The sequence below is a fragment of the Saccopteryx leptura genome, chromosome 4 (genome assembly GCF_036850995.1).
Source record: "Saccopteryx leptura isolate mSacLep1 chromosome 4, mSacLep1_pri_phased_curated, whole genome shotgun sequence".
Classification (NCBI taxonomy): Eukaryota; Metazoa; Chordata; class Mammalia; order Chiroptera; family Emballonuridae; genus Saccopteryx; species Saccopteryx leptura.
Window position 1 is genome coordinate 130,841,882 of NC_089506.1, and position 14,924 is coordinate 130,856,805.

Genomic DNA, 14,924 nt, shown 5'->3' on the forward strand with positions numbered 1-14,924 from the left:
TTTTTTAGGGACCTAGTTGACATTTTTCAAAGGTTCCATCAGTTTACCACCCTGAGACCCTTAAAAAAATTGCTCAAAGATATACTATAGTAGATATTTTTAAAGTTTGAAACCAAGAAAGACTTTAAATTTTTAAAAAGTAGTGGACAAAGTATTCTACCTGTAAAATCTAATCTATTAATATATAAAAATAATTCTTTGTATATAATGAAAAAATAAATTTTAATAATAAACTGGAACCAAAGTCTCAACATGAACAGGTAGGAGATATTCTTGTCATGTTTGGCAAGAGGATTAAAGGAGGGTAAAAAAAAGTTTCAGGCTTAAAATATTAAAGTTGGCCTGACCTTTGGTGGCACAGTGGGTAAAGTATTGACCTGAAATGCTGAGGTCGCCGGTTCAAATCCCTAGGCTTGCCTGGTCAAGGCACATATGGGAGTTAATGCTTCCTGCTTCCCCCTTCTCTCCTTTTCTCTCCTCTCTAAAATGAATAAATAAATTCTAAAAAATTAAATTAAATTAAAAAAATAAATAAAATATTAAAGACAACCACTAAAATAAAACAAATATGATATATTATACCTTCAAAATGACTAGAGTAAAGAAGAAAGGGAATGGGCCCTGACCGGTTGGCTCAGCAGTAGAGCATTGGCCTGGTGTGTGGAAGTCCTGAGTTTGATTCCCAGTCAGGGCACACAGGAGAAGTGACCATCAGCTTCTCCACCCCTCCCTTTTCCCCTTCTCTCTCTGTCTCTTTCTATTTCTCTCTCTTTCTTTCTCTCTCTCTCCTCTCCTCTCCTGCAGCCATGGCTCAAATGGTTCAGTTTGGTCCTGGGCACTGAGGATGGCTCCATGGCCTCGCCTCAGGTGCTGAAATAGTTCAGTTGCTGAGCAACAGAGCAGCGGTCCCAGATGGGCAGAACATCATCCTGTAGGGAGGGGGCTTGCTGGGTGGATCCTGGTCAGGGTACATGTGGAGTCTGTCTCCCTGCCTCACACTTGGTACAAAAAGAGAGAGAGAGAGAAGAAGAAGAAGAAAAGGAATGATTAAAGCTTTATTAGTTTAACAAAGCAGAAAAGAAAGGCTGGTAAATAGAAGACAAAACATAATGGTGGAAGAGGCACACCTACCGTACATACTAGTTACTGTGATTCCCGTCAGGTTAAATTTCACTTATATTAAACATGTAACAAACAGCACTCAACATATACTATTTATAAGAACTATACCTAAAAGAAAATGGCACAGAAAAATTGAGAATAAAAGATAAAATATATGTATTGGTATGTATATGTTTACTGTCAGATAGATGATAAAAATAAAACAGGGCAATAGTAACACTAGACGTAGTAACACTAGAAAAAATTTTAGATTTCTAAAAAATTTCTATTGCAATCCTCCCCAAAATATGTTATAAACTTTTCAACAACACGACTTTATAATATAGCATATAAAGCAGAAACTATTAAATGCTGGCAGAACTGACAAAGCCATGATCATAGTATATTTTAATACACACATCAGAAATTGACAAATCAGCTCTGGCCAGTAGGCTCAGTGGTATAACATTGGCCAGGCGTGTGGATATCCCAGATTCGATTTCTAGGCAGGGCTCACAGGAGAGGTGCCCAACTGCTTCTCTACCCCTCCCCTTCTTGCTTCCTCTCTTTCTCTCTCTTCCCCTCCTGCAGCCATGACTTCATTAGAATGAGTTTTTTCTGGGTGCTGAGGATGGCTCCAAGGCCTCTGCCTCAGGTGCTAAGAAGAGCATAGTTACTAAGCAACTGAAAAACGCACCAGATGGGCAAACCATCATCGCCCCCTAGTGGGCTTGTTGGGTGGATCCTGATTGGGGCACATGCCAGAGTCTGTCTCTGCCTCCCTTCTTCTCACTGAATTAAAAAAAAATTTTTTTAATAAAAATTGACAAATCAAAGAGAAAGATATATATATATGTATATACACATACATATATATGTAGATAGAAATACAGGTAGATATACATAAAATTTCAATAATTTGGTTATCAAGCTTGATCTAAGATAAATATTTCCAAAAATTTTTAAAAAGACACAGGATATGTCTGACCAGTGGTGGCACAGTAGATAGAATGTTGACCTGGCATGCTGAGGACCCAGGTTCAAGACCCCCAAGTCCCTGGTTTGAAGCCCAAGGTCGCTGGCTCAGCTGGAGCCCCCCAGTCAAGGCACATATGAGAAGCAATCAATGAGCAACTAAAGTGCCACAACTACATGTTGATGCTTCTCTATCTCCCCACCATGCATGCACAAGAAAAAAAAGGGAGGGACACAGGATGTACCAAAAAAGAAAAGGAAGAGCGAGAAAGAGCAACTATGGACTAATGTGATTAAAGAAAGAAAAAAGACACATAAGAAAGATTAGAAAAGATAAAGACAATAGAACAGATCTTCTAAATTACAAAATAATATGTACATTTCTATACCAATAAGTGGGAATATTTAGAATGTTTCCTATAAAAATATAAATTATGAATAAGAAGGTTAAATTGTATCAGAACTTCAAAAGAGAAATAATCTCTGTGTTATTTAAAACTTTCTACAACAAAGGGAAAGGAAAGTGCCCATGTCATACTGTAAGACTGGGGTCACTCTGATTTTAAAACCTGAAAGGCTAGCACATGAGCATGCACACCTCTTGGGACTGTAAACTCAAAAGTCTTCTAGGCCATACAAGTTACCTGTCAGCACATAAAATATCGGAAGCATTCTCTTTTAAGTCAGAAAAGCAAAACAATGTTACCTACTCTTAGTGCCATTTCACATTTAATAGAAGTTCTAGCCAATATGGAAAGACAAGTAAAAACACTTAGGGGTATAAATCCTAGAAAGAAAAAGACAAGATTATCATTTTATTTACCATATTCCCCCATGTATAAGACACACCTTAATTTTGGGGCCCGAAATTTGTAAAAAAATGTATTACATAAAGTTACTGAACTCAAGTTTTTTTTTTTTTTTTTTCATTTTTCTGAAGCTGGAAACAGGGAGAGACAGACAGACTCCCGCATGCGCCCGACCGGGATCCACCCGGCACGCCCACCAGGGGCGACGCTTTGCCCACCAGGGGGCGATGCTCTGCCCATCCTGGGCGTCGCCATGTTGCGACCAGAGCCACTCTAGCGCCTGAGGCAGAGGCCACAGAGCCATCCCCAGCGCCCGGGCCATCTTTGCTCCAATGGAGCCTTGGCTGCGGGAGGGGAAGAGAGAGACAGAGAGGAAAGTGCGGCGGAGGGGTGGAGAAGCAAATGGGCGCTTCTCCTGTGTGCCCTGGCCGGGAATCGAACCCGGGTCCTCCGCACGCTAGGCCGACGCTCTACCGCTGAGCCAACCGGCCAGGGCTGAACTCAAGTTTTATCATAAAATTCATTCAACTCATCACTGTCAAAACTCCCATCCATTAGCTTGACCTCATCTGTGTCTGATGACGAGTCACTGTCTTCAACAATGAGCACAAAAACAAGAAGGAAATGCAGATAAAAACCTCTACAACCACTGTATAAGATGCACCCAGTTTTTCAATCCCAAATTTTCCGAAAAGGGGTACGTCTTATACATGGGGATATACGGCATATATTTAAACTTTCCTGAAGGCTATAAAAAGAAGATATAAATAAGATAAATATAGTATCTCCCTAAACAGAAGTCAGTATTCTCACTCAAATTAATCTTCAAATTTAATGTGATTCTAGGCTACATTTCATTAGTCCTTTTCAAAGAACTTGACAAATTTCTAAAATTCAACTGGAAAATTCAAGAATAATCAAACCCAAAATATAATGAAAAAGCCTTCCTCTATATTAATTTCAAAATATTCTTTAATGCCGTATGTACATTTTGACTGTTGGCACAGGAATTAGTGAAACAAACCAGAACATTTAGAAATTTTGTATATCATAAAGGTAACATTTCAAATCAGTGGGAAAAGAATGGACCATTCAGTAAATGTTGTGCTGACCATTATCTGGGAAAAAAATAGCTTCTTTCCACAGATAACTCTAAAATAACTCCAACTGGATTTATGAGTTAATTATAAAAACTATTCAAGTGTTTAAATACAATACAGATAAATATTTTAATACTCTTTGGGAGAAAAAGTCTTAAGCAAGACACAATACCTCCTGTTAATTTGAGGCCATTATTCGCGGCTGCCATCAAAGCCGCCTGGCCAATGCAGGTTCAGGTTTGATTTGGACAGGTAGTAAAGAAATAATTGAGCCAAAAGCTGGTGGTCCATTTTCCTTTAGTCCTAGCTTGTACCCGGCAGACGAGTAAATATACACAGCTGGAAACACTTCTCTTTCCATTCAGGGATCCCAAAGCCACTGACTCATTCGAGTTTTTGTAGAATTAAAGGCTCCCACCTCCTTGCCTCCATTTTGGCTGCCTCCTCTCCTCCACGTGGCCTTTCTCTGCCCTGCTACAGCTTGGGCTTCTCCTGTCTACAAGAATGTGGCCACTCTCTAAAATGGCCTCCTAACTCCTTTTAAAACTTTTCCCCAGGACAACCCCATTCCTCCAGCACACATTAGCATAACCAAGCCCCTTCCCGAGCAAGAAGGGCAGTTAGCTGTCTCACGTGAGGGCAGCGGCCATCTTTAACAATAAGGGTGAGAAAAAATAAATTTATCTGCCCAACACCTCCCCCCCAGAAAGACACAGAGAAAAATTATTGACAGATTTGACCCTTAAATTTTTTGGTGAGAAAGTATTGCAACAAACAATTTAACAAACAAAAGTTTAATGACAAGAATATATAAAGAACTCTCACAGTCAAGAACAAGTCAGATAGAAATGTGGGGAAAAGCTAAGAGGAGGCAGTTTACAAGAAAAATGCAAATAGCCAAAAATCATAAGATGTTCAACATTACTAGTAATCAGGGAAATAGAAACTAAAACATTTCACCCATCAGATTGGCAAAATTTTCAAATAATTTTAATATATAGTATTAACAAGGGAGGTAGAAAAAAGCATTCTTGTATATTGCTTGTGGGACTTTAAATGGTAGTTTTTAAAGGGCAGTTTGGCTACATCTATCAAAATGTTAAATATTCATACTCTACCTTAGCACTTTCATGTTTAGGGCAACAAGCCCAGGGAAATACTGGTGCTTGTGCACAAGAAATAGTTCTGTCAAAGGATATTAGGTAAGCATTGTAATAGGGGAAAATTGTAAATGAGAATCTATAGGGAAATGCTTAAATTATGATACATCTCTTTCATATATGTCAGTTTTGAGTGTCTACTATGCATTTAACACTTTACTGGGTATGTTATTTTATTTAATCGTTAAAACTAGCGTGTAAGCCTGACCAGGCGGTGGCGCAGTGGATAGAGTGTTGGACTGGGATGTGGAAGGACCCAGGTTCGAGACCCCGAGGTCGCCAGCTTGAACGCAGGCTCATCTGGCTTGAGCAAAAAGCTCACCAGCTTGGACCCAGGGTCGCTGGCTCCAGCAAGGGGTTACTCAGTCTGCTGAAGGCCCGCGGTCAAGGCACATATGATAAAGCAATCAATGAACAACTAAGAAGTCGCAATGCGCAACGAAAAACTAATGATTGATGCTTCTCATCTGTCTCCATTCCTGTCTGTCTGTCCCTGTCTATCCCTCTGACTCTCTATCTGTCTCTGTAAAAAAACAACAAACTAGCGTGTAAGGTAAGTGCCATGATTCTCATTTTATAGATGAGGAAACTTGAGTCCCACAATGGTTATACCTAGGAAATTGACCAATTTGGATCTGAGGAGTATGTGAAAGGAGATTATGTGTAGTACAAGTATATGCATTACAGTTAAATGTATAACAGGTAGAATTTTGTATTGCTTTAAACTATTAGGCCATCTAATCCCGTGTAACTGCAAATTAGAGTGGCCTAAAAATAGTACTTCATCAGTCTGGTAAAATATGTCCAATAATTTTATGTCTACAATTAAACTCATTTTCGTCATTCCCTGTTCATGTCATGATACCTGTATTTAGTCCTATGTTCAATCAAAGGAAAGGAGAAGAAAGGGGGGGCAAAAAAAAGAAAAGCTATGAGGAAGGAAATGCGAACAACAAAAAAAAGGGCAAAATTATAGAAAAGGAAGTGCATAGAAAACTGGAGGACAATAATAAACTAACTTAATTGATAGTAAAGTTTCCCCCAAATAAAGAGGAAACATTTCTTCTTACTCCAGTCTAAGACAAATTCTCCTTAGAAGCTGAAACTGGCTTATAAAGTATGTTACACATTATTATATTAGTTAGTTTTGCATTCAGTTGTGTTTAACAGAAATCCAGCTGTAGTGAATTAATTAAATAGAGGTTTATTATTCTCCTAGTACAGGAACAGGGCTCAGCAGTTCAGAGCTGCTGGAGCAGCTCCACTGTGTCTTCAAGGGTATAAATAAGGTCTTTCCAACTTTCTGTTTCTTGTGACCTTTTCATTAGCATGTGCTAGTCATCCTCATGATCACAAGGTGGCTGCTGTACTTCCTGGCTTCTATCTGCATTTCAAGGGGAAAATAAAAAAGGAAATAAGTGACCTGGAGGGAGGAGGAGAATTCAGAAAAGCAAAACTTTTCAAGCAGACTTCTGTTTATGCATCATTGGTCATAACTGGGTCACTTGTTAACTCCTAGCTATAAGAGGGAGAGGCTGAGAGACAGACACTGTTTCCTCTGGGCACATTGTCTACCTGATCAAAATCAGGATTATGTTAGGAAAGAAGAAAAAATGTTGAATAAACAACGAATGATGTCTGCCGTAGCAATGTTACTATTTTATTATATTTGCCTCATAAGACCCATGTTAGATAGATGTATAGCCTTAGTTTTTCTTACATAATTACCAATTTCACTGCTACAGAAAATAAAACACATTAGCCAAAAGCAACTAAGCAAAACATATCCAGTTAAGTTGAGTCGCGTATTAGTGTCTAACACAGGGGTAGTCAGCCTTTCTGTACCTGCCATCCACTTCTGTATCTCTGTTAGTAGTAACATTTTCTAACTGCCCACCGGTTCCACAGTAATGGTGATTTATAAAGTAGGGAAGTAACTTTACTTTATAAAATTTATAAAGCAGAGTTACAGCAAGTTAAAGCATATAATAATAATTACTTACCAAGTACTTTATGTCGGATTTTCACTAAATTTGACTGAATAAATCTTTATAAAACAACTTACTATAGTTAAATCTATCTTTTTATTTATACTTTGGTTGCTCCGCTACCCCCACCATGAAAGCTGGAACGCCCACTAGTGGGCAGTAGGGACCAGCATTGGTCTAACAAATTACTTCTTGCTAGTGGTGACATTTCAGAGTCACCTTTTCTTTCCTTCCACTCCCCACCTCCACTTAAACCTGCCACTTACCCCTTTAGATTTTTATATATGCCTTGGAAGGCAAATCTTTCCCTTACTTCTTTGCTGTCCCTCACTTCTCCCTGCTGTGTGGCCACCTTTCATCAGGGTGTGAATGGCATCTTTCAGTGTTGAAAAGGAGACCATCAATCATTTCATCTGTCATTAAACAGAAAACACTGGTAAAGATAGGGTAGTGATACATAGTTTAACCCAGTGGTCCTCTAACTTTTTGTATACATTTATTAGTAAAATATTTCTTCCATGCATTTCCTATATGTATAAATGTATCTTTTATTTATTTATTTTTTGACACAGAGAGAGGGACAGATACGGACAGACAGGAAGGGAGAGAGATAAGAAGCATCAATTCTTCGTTGTGGCATCTTAGTTAGTTGTTCATTGATTACTTTCTCATATGTGCCTTGACTGGGGGGCTACAGCAGAACAAGTGACACCTTGCTCAAGCCAGTGACCTTGGGCTTCGAGCCAGTGACCTCTGGGTTTTGAACCTGGGTCCTCTGTTTCCCAGTCCGACACTCTACCCACTGTGCCACCACCTGGTCAGGCTAAATATCTCTTTAATTATCTATGTGTATATGTCTCACTGTGCTAACATTATATATGTACTAAAATATATACAGAAAAAATAGAACTAAAAAGGAATGAAAAAAATATAATTAGTAATTTTATTCTCAATGGATTTTCTATCTCAGTGCAGACCCTTGTACTTTTCACTTTGAAGAACGCTGATTTTCCAGTCATTTGAAGGTGAAACTTTATATTGAACACAAAATTAGCTCATTAAATATATATTTCACGTATATATAAATAGCTATCCATTTACTCCTTCATCGGAGTAAATGGATAGCTTTACATATTTCTCTTAATGTGACTTAGCCTCCCACTGTGTCAGGTGTGGTCTTGTCCTTCAAGCGTCCTCCCCTCAGTATTTCTCTCTGTCTTAACCACCTTTCTCTGTTGCTTTCAGAAGTGTCCTCCCCTCAGTATTTCTCTCTGTCTTAACCACCTTTCTCTGTTGTTTTCAGAAGTGTCCTCCCCTCAGTATTTCTCTCTGTCTTAACCACCCTTCTCTGTTGTTTTCAGAAGTGTCCTCCCCTCAGTATTTCTCTCCGTCTTAACCACCTTTCTCTGTTGCTTTCAGAAGTGTCCTCCCCTCAGTATTTCTCTCTGTCTTAACCACCCTTCTCTGTTGTTTTCAGAAGTGTCCTGCTCCATCCAGGATTGACCAGTTCACTCCATTCTTGTGCTCTTCATCCCAAGTTCATTCACCTCTTAAGACCTTCCACTATCAGTTATTTCTTTGTCACTTCCTCTTCACTGGCTCTCCCCTCAGCCTTGAAAACTGCTCAGGTGTCTTTAAGCATTCTTTTGTCTCTGTCTCTTCATGAAGCTTCTACTGCCAGTGTTTGTTCCCATTCACCTTCAGCTCACTGCATGCTGCATTCCTCTTCCTCCTCCAATCTGAACTGCCTTACCAAGGTCAGCAGTTATTCTTGCTTTTTTTTGTTCCTCCTTGCAGTTCTGACACACACCTTTTTGTACAGTCTTTCCTAGTCACTTCTGCAACCTGCGCTTCTTCCATTTTTACTTAAATGCAATCTTCCCCAGGTTTTCCTCTTAACCTTTCTCTGATGTATCCTCTTTCCCTATGTGATCTCACCTACTTACAAGGCTTTAGCTCTTCCCTGTACCACTCTGATTTCTTCCAAACTCACGTATACTGTCCTAACTGCCTTTCTGATTCTTAATTTGTATTTTCAATTATCTGCTAAATATCTCTTCCTGGGTAACTCAGTGTTGCTCAAAATAAAACAAGGTTAAATAAAGCAAAATCATTTTTGTTTAATCTCCAAAACTTTTCTTCTTCAGTAGTTGTCATCCTCCCAGTTGTTTGCAGTCTCTTCCTCCAGTCCATCACCGCGTTTGTCCCTTTCAACCCTAAGATTCCCCATCCTCCCCACGCTCAGTGCTGCCCACCCTAGTGTGTAAGGGAAACAGCCTTACACACTGGAGTATGAATATATGCGCATTGGACCATAAAGTAAAATAGACCTGGGTTCAGATCCCATTGCTGACACTTACTAGCTGTGTGATTTTGGGCATGTTGTTTAACTTATTGATAAATTGCGTATAACAGAAGTTACCTATTAAACCATTGTTAGGATTTACTAACTGAAACATAGTCAGTGCTGAAAACCCCTACCAAGACTGCTAAATTAGATTCCTAACTGATACCTTTCTTGGGCTTCTCCTCTACCCCACCTTACACATTGCCACTAGAGTTTCTAAAATGGGATTATTTATTTTCCTACATCAAAAGTCCTTGGGGACCTGGCCGGTTGGCTCAGCGGTAGAGCGTCGGCCTGGCGTGCAAGGGGCCCGGGTTTGATTCCCGGCCACGGCACATAGGAGAAGCGCCCATTTGCTTCTCCCCTCCTTCCTCTCTGTCTCTCTCTTCCCCTCCCGCAGCCAAGGCTCCATTGGAGCAAAGATGGCCCGGGTGCTGGGGATGGCTCCTTGGCCTCTGCCCCAGGCGCTAGAGTGGCTCTGGTCGCGGCAGAGCAATGCCCCGGAGGGGCAGAGCATCGCCCCCTGGTGGGCAGAGCATCGCCCCTGGTGGGCGTGCCGGGTGGATCCCGGTCGGGCGCATGCGGGAGTCTGTCTGACTGTCTCTCCCCGTTTCCAGCTTCAGAAAAATACACACACACACACACACACACACACACACAAGTCCTTGGTAGTTTCCTGTTGCTTCAAGCAACATTGAAAAACCTTTTTCTTAAATTACATGAATAAAGTAGTTGTACACTTTGACATACAAATCAGGACACTTCAGAGAATGAAAGGACACATTAACTGAACAGGGTTCCAGGACAATAGCCATAAAGTGGGACTGTCCTCGGGAAAATTGGGACAGATGGTTATGCTATATATGATACTCTTTACAGCAGCGGTTCTCAACCTGTGGGTCGCGACCCCGGCGGGGGTTGAACGACCAAAACACAGGGGTCGCCTACAGCCATCGGAATTTAGGCGACCCCTGTGTTTTGGTCGTTCGACCCCCGCCGGGGTCGCGACCCACAGGTTGAGAACCGCTGCTTTACAGTGTCCCCTCAACCTCATCTCTTTTTTTTTTTTCTTTTTTTTTGACAGAGAGAGAAAGAGGGGGGGGGCAGATAGGGGCAGACAGATATGAAAGGAGAGAGATAAGCATCAGTTCTTTGTTGTGGCATCTTAGTTCAATTATTGCTTTCTCATATGCGCCTTGACAGGGGGGTTCCAGCAGAGTGAGTGACCCCTTGCTCAAGCCAGTGACCTTTGGGCTCAAGCCAGCGACCATGGGGTTATGTCTATGATCCCATGCTCAAGCCAGCAACCCCGCACTCAAGATGGTGAGCCTGTGCTCAAGCTGGACGAGCCTGCACTCAAGCTGGTGACCTTGAGGTTTTGAACCTGGGTCCTCCACGGCCCAGACCGACCTCTATCCACTGCACCACTGCCTGGTCAGGCTTAACCTCATCTGTTGACACATCACACTACTCACCATTTCCAAAACACAGGTTTAGGATGTCTAGAATGCCCCCTCTCTCTGTTAGAAACAGACTTACCTTTACCTTCTTCAGAATTAATCAGTCCCTGTTCCATGGACTGGAACACTTCCCACATATCTCTAATGGACCACTTACTATTCTGTTATAAACGCATCTTCCACTAGACTAGTGAACTTCAAAGGCCAAACTTAATATACTTACACAATATGTAGGATCAAGTGTGTATTCAGTAAACATTTATTGAATTAATACATAAATAGGACTTACTCTTTTACCTTGGGCAATCCACATCTGAATAATTCAAAACATTTATTTTAGTCTAGCCTTTACTCCATAAAAATATAAGACACCTTATAAAAATATAATAAGTAATAGCATAAAATAAAAATGGATATATTTTTTTTCTTTATATTATATCATCTGTACCTACCCCACCCTTCAATAAAATGTGTCTTAACCTAATATTTGGTATTTCTTATCCATAATGCTCATCACCCTAGCCACTTACCCACTGGCCCAGTTCTAACGCAAAAGTAGAAGTCCTTCTATAGGATAAAAACACCAGAGTTGGTTGGCTCAGTTATTCACTGCTCTCACATCATCACTCTTCCTTCTTCAGTGGAATGTGAAAGTGGCACCTGGAGATGCAGCAGCCATGGCCATGTGGCAACCATAAGGAGGAAAGCCAGTACACTAGGGATGGTGTAGTTGAAAGCCAGAAAAATGTGGATCCCTAACAGCATCTTTTAGCTGTTGAATGAGCCTTTAGCTGATAACTCTAGGACTTGTTGAATGCTAAACTACAAGCTCCAATTTCTCAAGAAATTGTTAGTTTTCTCTGCTTACTTGCAACCAAATGTATTCCTAACTGATACATTTATCAGCCTACCTTCACACATGGTAACTCAAAAAATTTTAAAGCAGTTTTAGTCCTTTTTTTTAGAGAGTGGTGTCAAGATTTAAATGAATACATACAGTCAGTGTTGTTTTTCTACCTGATACAAGGACAAAGTTGCATTTACTAAATTCTTCATATTCTGTATTTGGAAATAATAACTTTCACCACATAGTCATCAATAATGTCAGCAAATAACACTACTAGAATGTAAGGAATTTTGTTTTAAGAAAACAAGTTTGCAGATGAGGTATTATTTTTATTAGCACATACTTAAACACAGTATGGTCAGTCCATTTTATTTATTAAAAATTAACACTTTAAAGTGAAATCTTAACCATTTAAGACTAAAGCACTCCATTTTCTACAATTAAACACAAAGTAAAGATAAAATATTACTTCTCCACTGTATAAGCTGTGTGAAATGTTCCTGTTAGTAGTAACTGTAAACCCTTGCTGCTGAACTAGATATTTTTTAGAAATTCTATGTCAAATGCTATATTTACTATAATTGCATATTTTTGGGAAAAATATGTTTTCCGACTGATGTAAGATGTATTTCTATGTAAATAATGTTAAGAAAATTTTCAAGTGTTTTTCCCTGTGATAGTAAGCCAAGAAGATCTTAATACTTTATATGCTAGCATATACTTTAATTGCATCTATTTAACTACAAAGTATTAAGAATGTTTATTTATTAAGCATTTAGTCAGATTGCATGTTGTTGTTGTTGTTTTTTTATTTTAGTACCAAGGATGATTGCTTCAATGTTAATATTCAGCCACCTGTTGGAGAACTGCTTTTACCTGTGGCCATGTCAGAGAAAGATTTTAAGAAAGAGCAAGGTGAGAGATTACTACGGTTTACTAGAAACTGACATACCAAATATGTGCTCATTCTTCTGGCTGCTCTCTAAAATCAATGACTGCATATACATAGCTGTTGACATATATCAGTGCACAATCTTCCAATTTTTGCTAATACTTTGCTTTTATAAAGTAACCTTGAAAGTACGGTATATGTTTGTCTACATTCCTGGCATACCTGAAAATTGATTAATATATATGTCTTTAAAATACAAATTGATTCATAATTAACTTTTCAATTCTTGGAGTGTGGTTTGTCAACCTACTGATATATCCATGTATTTTGTATTGGTGAAAATGCCAGAAATTTGGGATTTACCAAAGTCCTACTATTGAATGTTATATTTGTTTTTTTCACTATAGAACTGTTTTTCATGTTCTAATCTATTTTTCTTTGCACACATTAGAGTGCCTTATCCTTCAAAGTCAAGTCCTAATTATAGCATCAAAATACCTTCATTTTCTTTTGACCTAATTCTGTAGTAAAGAATGCTGTGTTGTCACTGTATCAGAACTAAAACATTTTAAAATATGCATCTAAAAAAGAAAATATTTTCAGCAGAACAGAAATATTAATATCTTGTTCTTGCCCCAGAGTCAAGCATACCAGTAAAAATAATTTTTTCATATATGTATATGAATTTATAATGTTGATTAAGAATAACATCCATAAAACTGGAGTGTATTTAAATGGTGTAGTCAGCAATTTTTAAAAGTTCATGGGAACCTAAGCCATGTTTTCCTCTGGAGGGGTTATCAAAGATCCCTTTATCTGGAGGTCATTCATTTGTACTTGTCAAGCTTCCAGGAAGTGCTAGGCACACACAAATGTCTACATTTAAGGAGAAGGGCATGTCTCCTTGCTCCATCATGGCAGTGCCAGTGATTTTTACATTACAAGCCTTCGCAATCCACAGTGTTAAAAAGACCTGTGGTAGAAGACTCACACATGGTAGAAGGTGGTGGAAGGTGGTAGAAGGATCTCTTGCAAGACTGTAAATGCATAGTAATCTTTTATTCTTCTGCTTTATTTTTAAGTGATAACAAAGAAGGACTAAATTCATCTTGGCATTTGCTTTTCTTGAAAGTTGATTATTGCTGTACAAGAAAGTCATCTTTGTAATTTTATTTTTCTGTTGACAAACTGAATAGATTCTTACGTTTGCTTTTCTTACCCTTTGCTGGCTAAAGCCTGTCTCTCTGCTTTATACCTGTTTAGCAAACCCAGGTGAGTGGCACACAAGTGACCAAATAAGGCTTGGATGCATTTATTAAGGCGATATTCCTTTTTTTTTTAGAAAAGTGCAGCTAAAGTATATCTAAAGCTGCAGGTTATTTTATACCCTTTCTCTCCTTCAGCTCTGGTTTAGAATACTTGATATTTTGATCAAGTTTTTTGTGTTCTGCTGTGACTGAGGGATTCTCCCTGACTAGCCATACAGAACCAAATGCATAAAAGAGGCGTGCTTGGAGAACAGCTGTGGTCCTCTGTGGAGTTGTTGCCAAAATTCCTTTTTCTTCTGCCATTTTACTTCTATGGTTGTTGATTATTTGTCTGAATAAATCTGGCAGCTGTTTGCTATGTTTAATAGAGCAGAAAGGCTACTCTGAATAAAGCTATTTGAAAATTTGTTTATATGAAGTATTTGTAAATCCTTGCAAGTCTCTTGGTATTTCTCTATCATTCTTTCTGTCTTCCTGAATTCATTCTTTGATGTGTAACTTGATGCTGGCAAATTTATCACAGGTTTAGAGTACTTTCTGTAGCATCTTTTTAGTTAGAAATTTCAACTGATTTGGTAATAGAGATCTCAATTCTCAACTTCACGTATGTATTTGTTATTCTAATCAAGGAAGAGCTTAGCTAATTTTTTAAAAGATACCTAGAAATGACTCATTAGCTGAAAATCCTAAATCAGAATTATCAGTGTCTTTATTTTTTATCAAAGGAAACTTCTGGAAGGCAAAATGCCACTAAATTCAAAAACTGTGTTGTGCTAATTTTACCTATACTTCTACTTTAAATGAAATGAATTTATTTAATATCTTATTTCACAGGGAGTATATTTAAGGACTAAATAAATGCATTAAAAGTATTATTTTGGATTTAACTGAAAAGTATAAATAAAAATGAGGATTATATTTCTGTTATACTAAAGATGTACATAATTTAAAAATTTGTTACAGTAATAAGTAAGAAA

The 14,924-nt window shown here is 38.7% G+C and overlaps 1 protein-coding gene across 1 annotated transcript in view; it reads left to right on the forward strand.

Moving 5' to 3' along the window:
* AP3B1 (adaptor related protein complex 3 subunit beta 1) overlaps positions 1 to 14,924 on the forward strand; it is a 315,994-nt gene that overhangs the window by 285,455 nt on the left and 15,615 nt on the right. Inside the window, exon 25 of the mRNA XM_066381706.1 lies at positions 12,605 to 12,702. Coding sequence (XP_066237803.1) covers positions 12,605 to 12,702 — 98 coding nt within the window. The remainder of the gene's footprint in view (positions 1 to 12,604; positions 12,703 to 14,924) is intronic.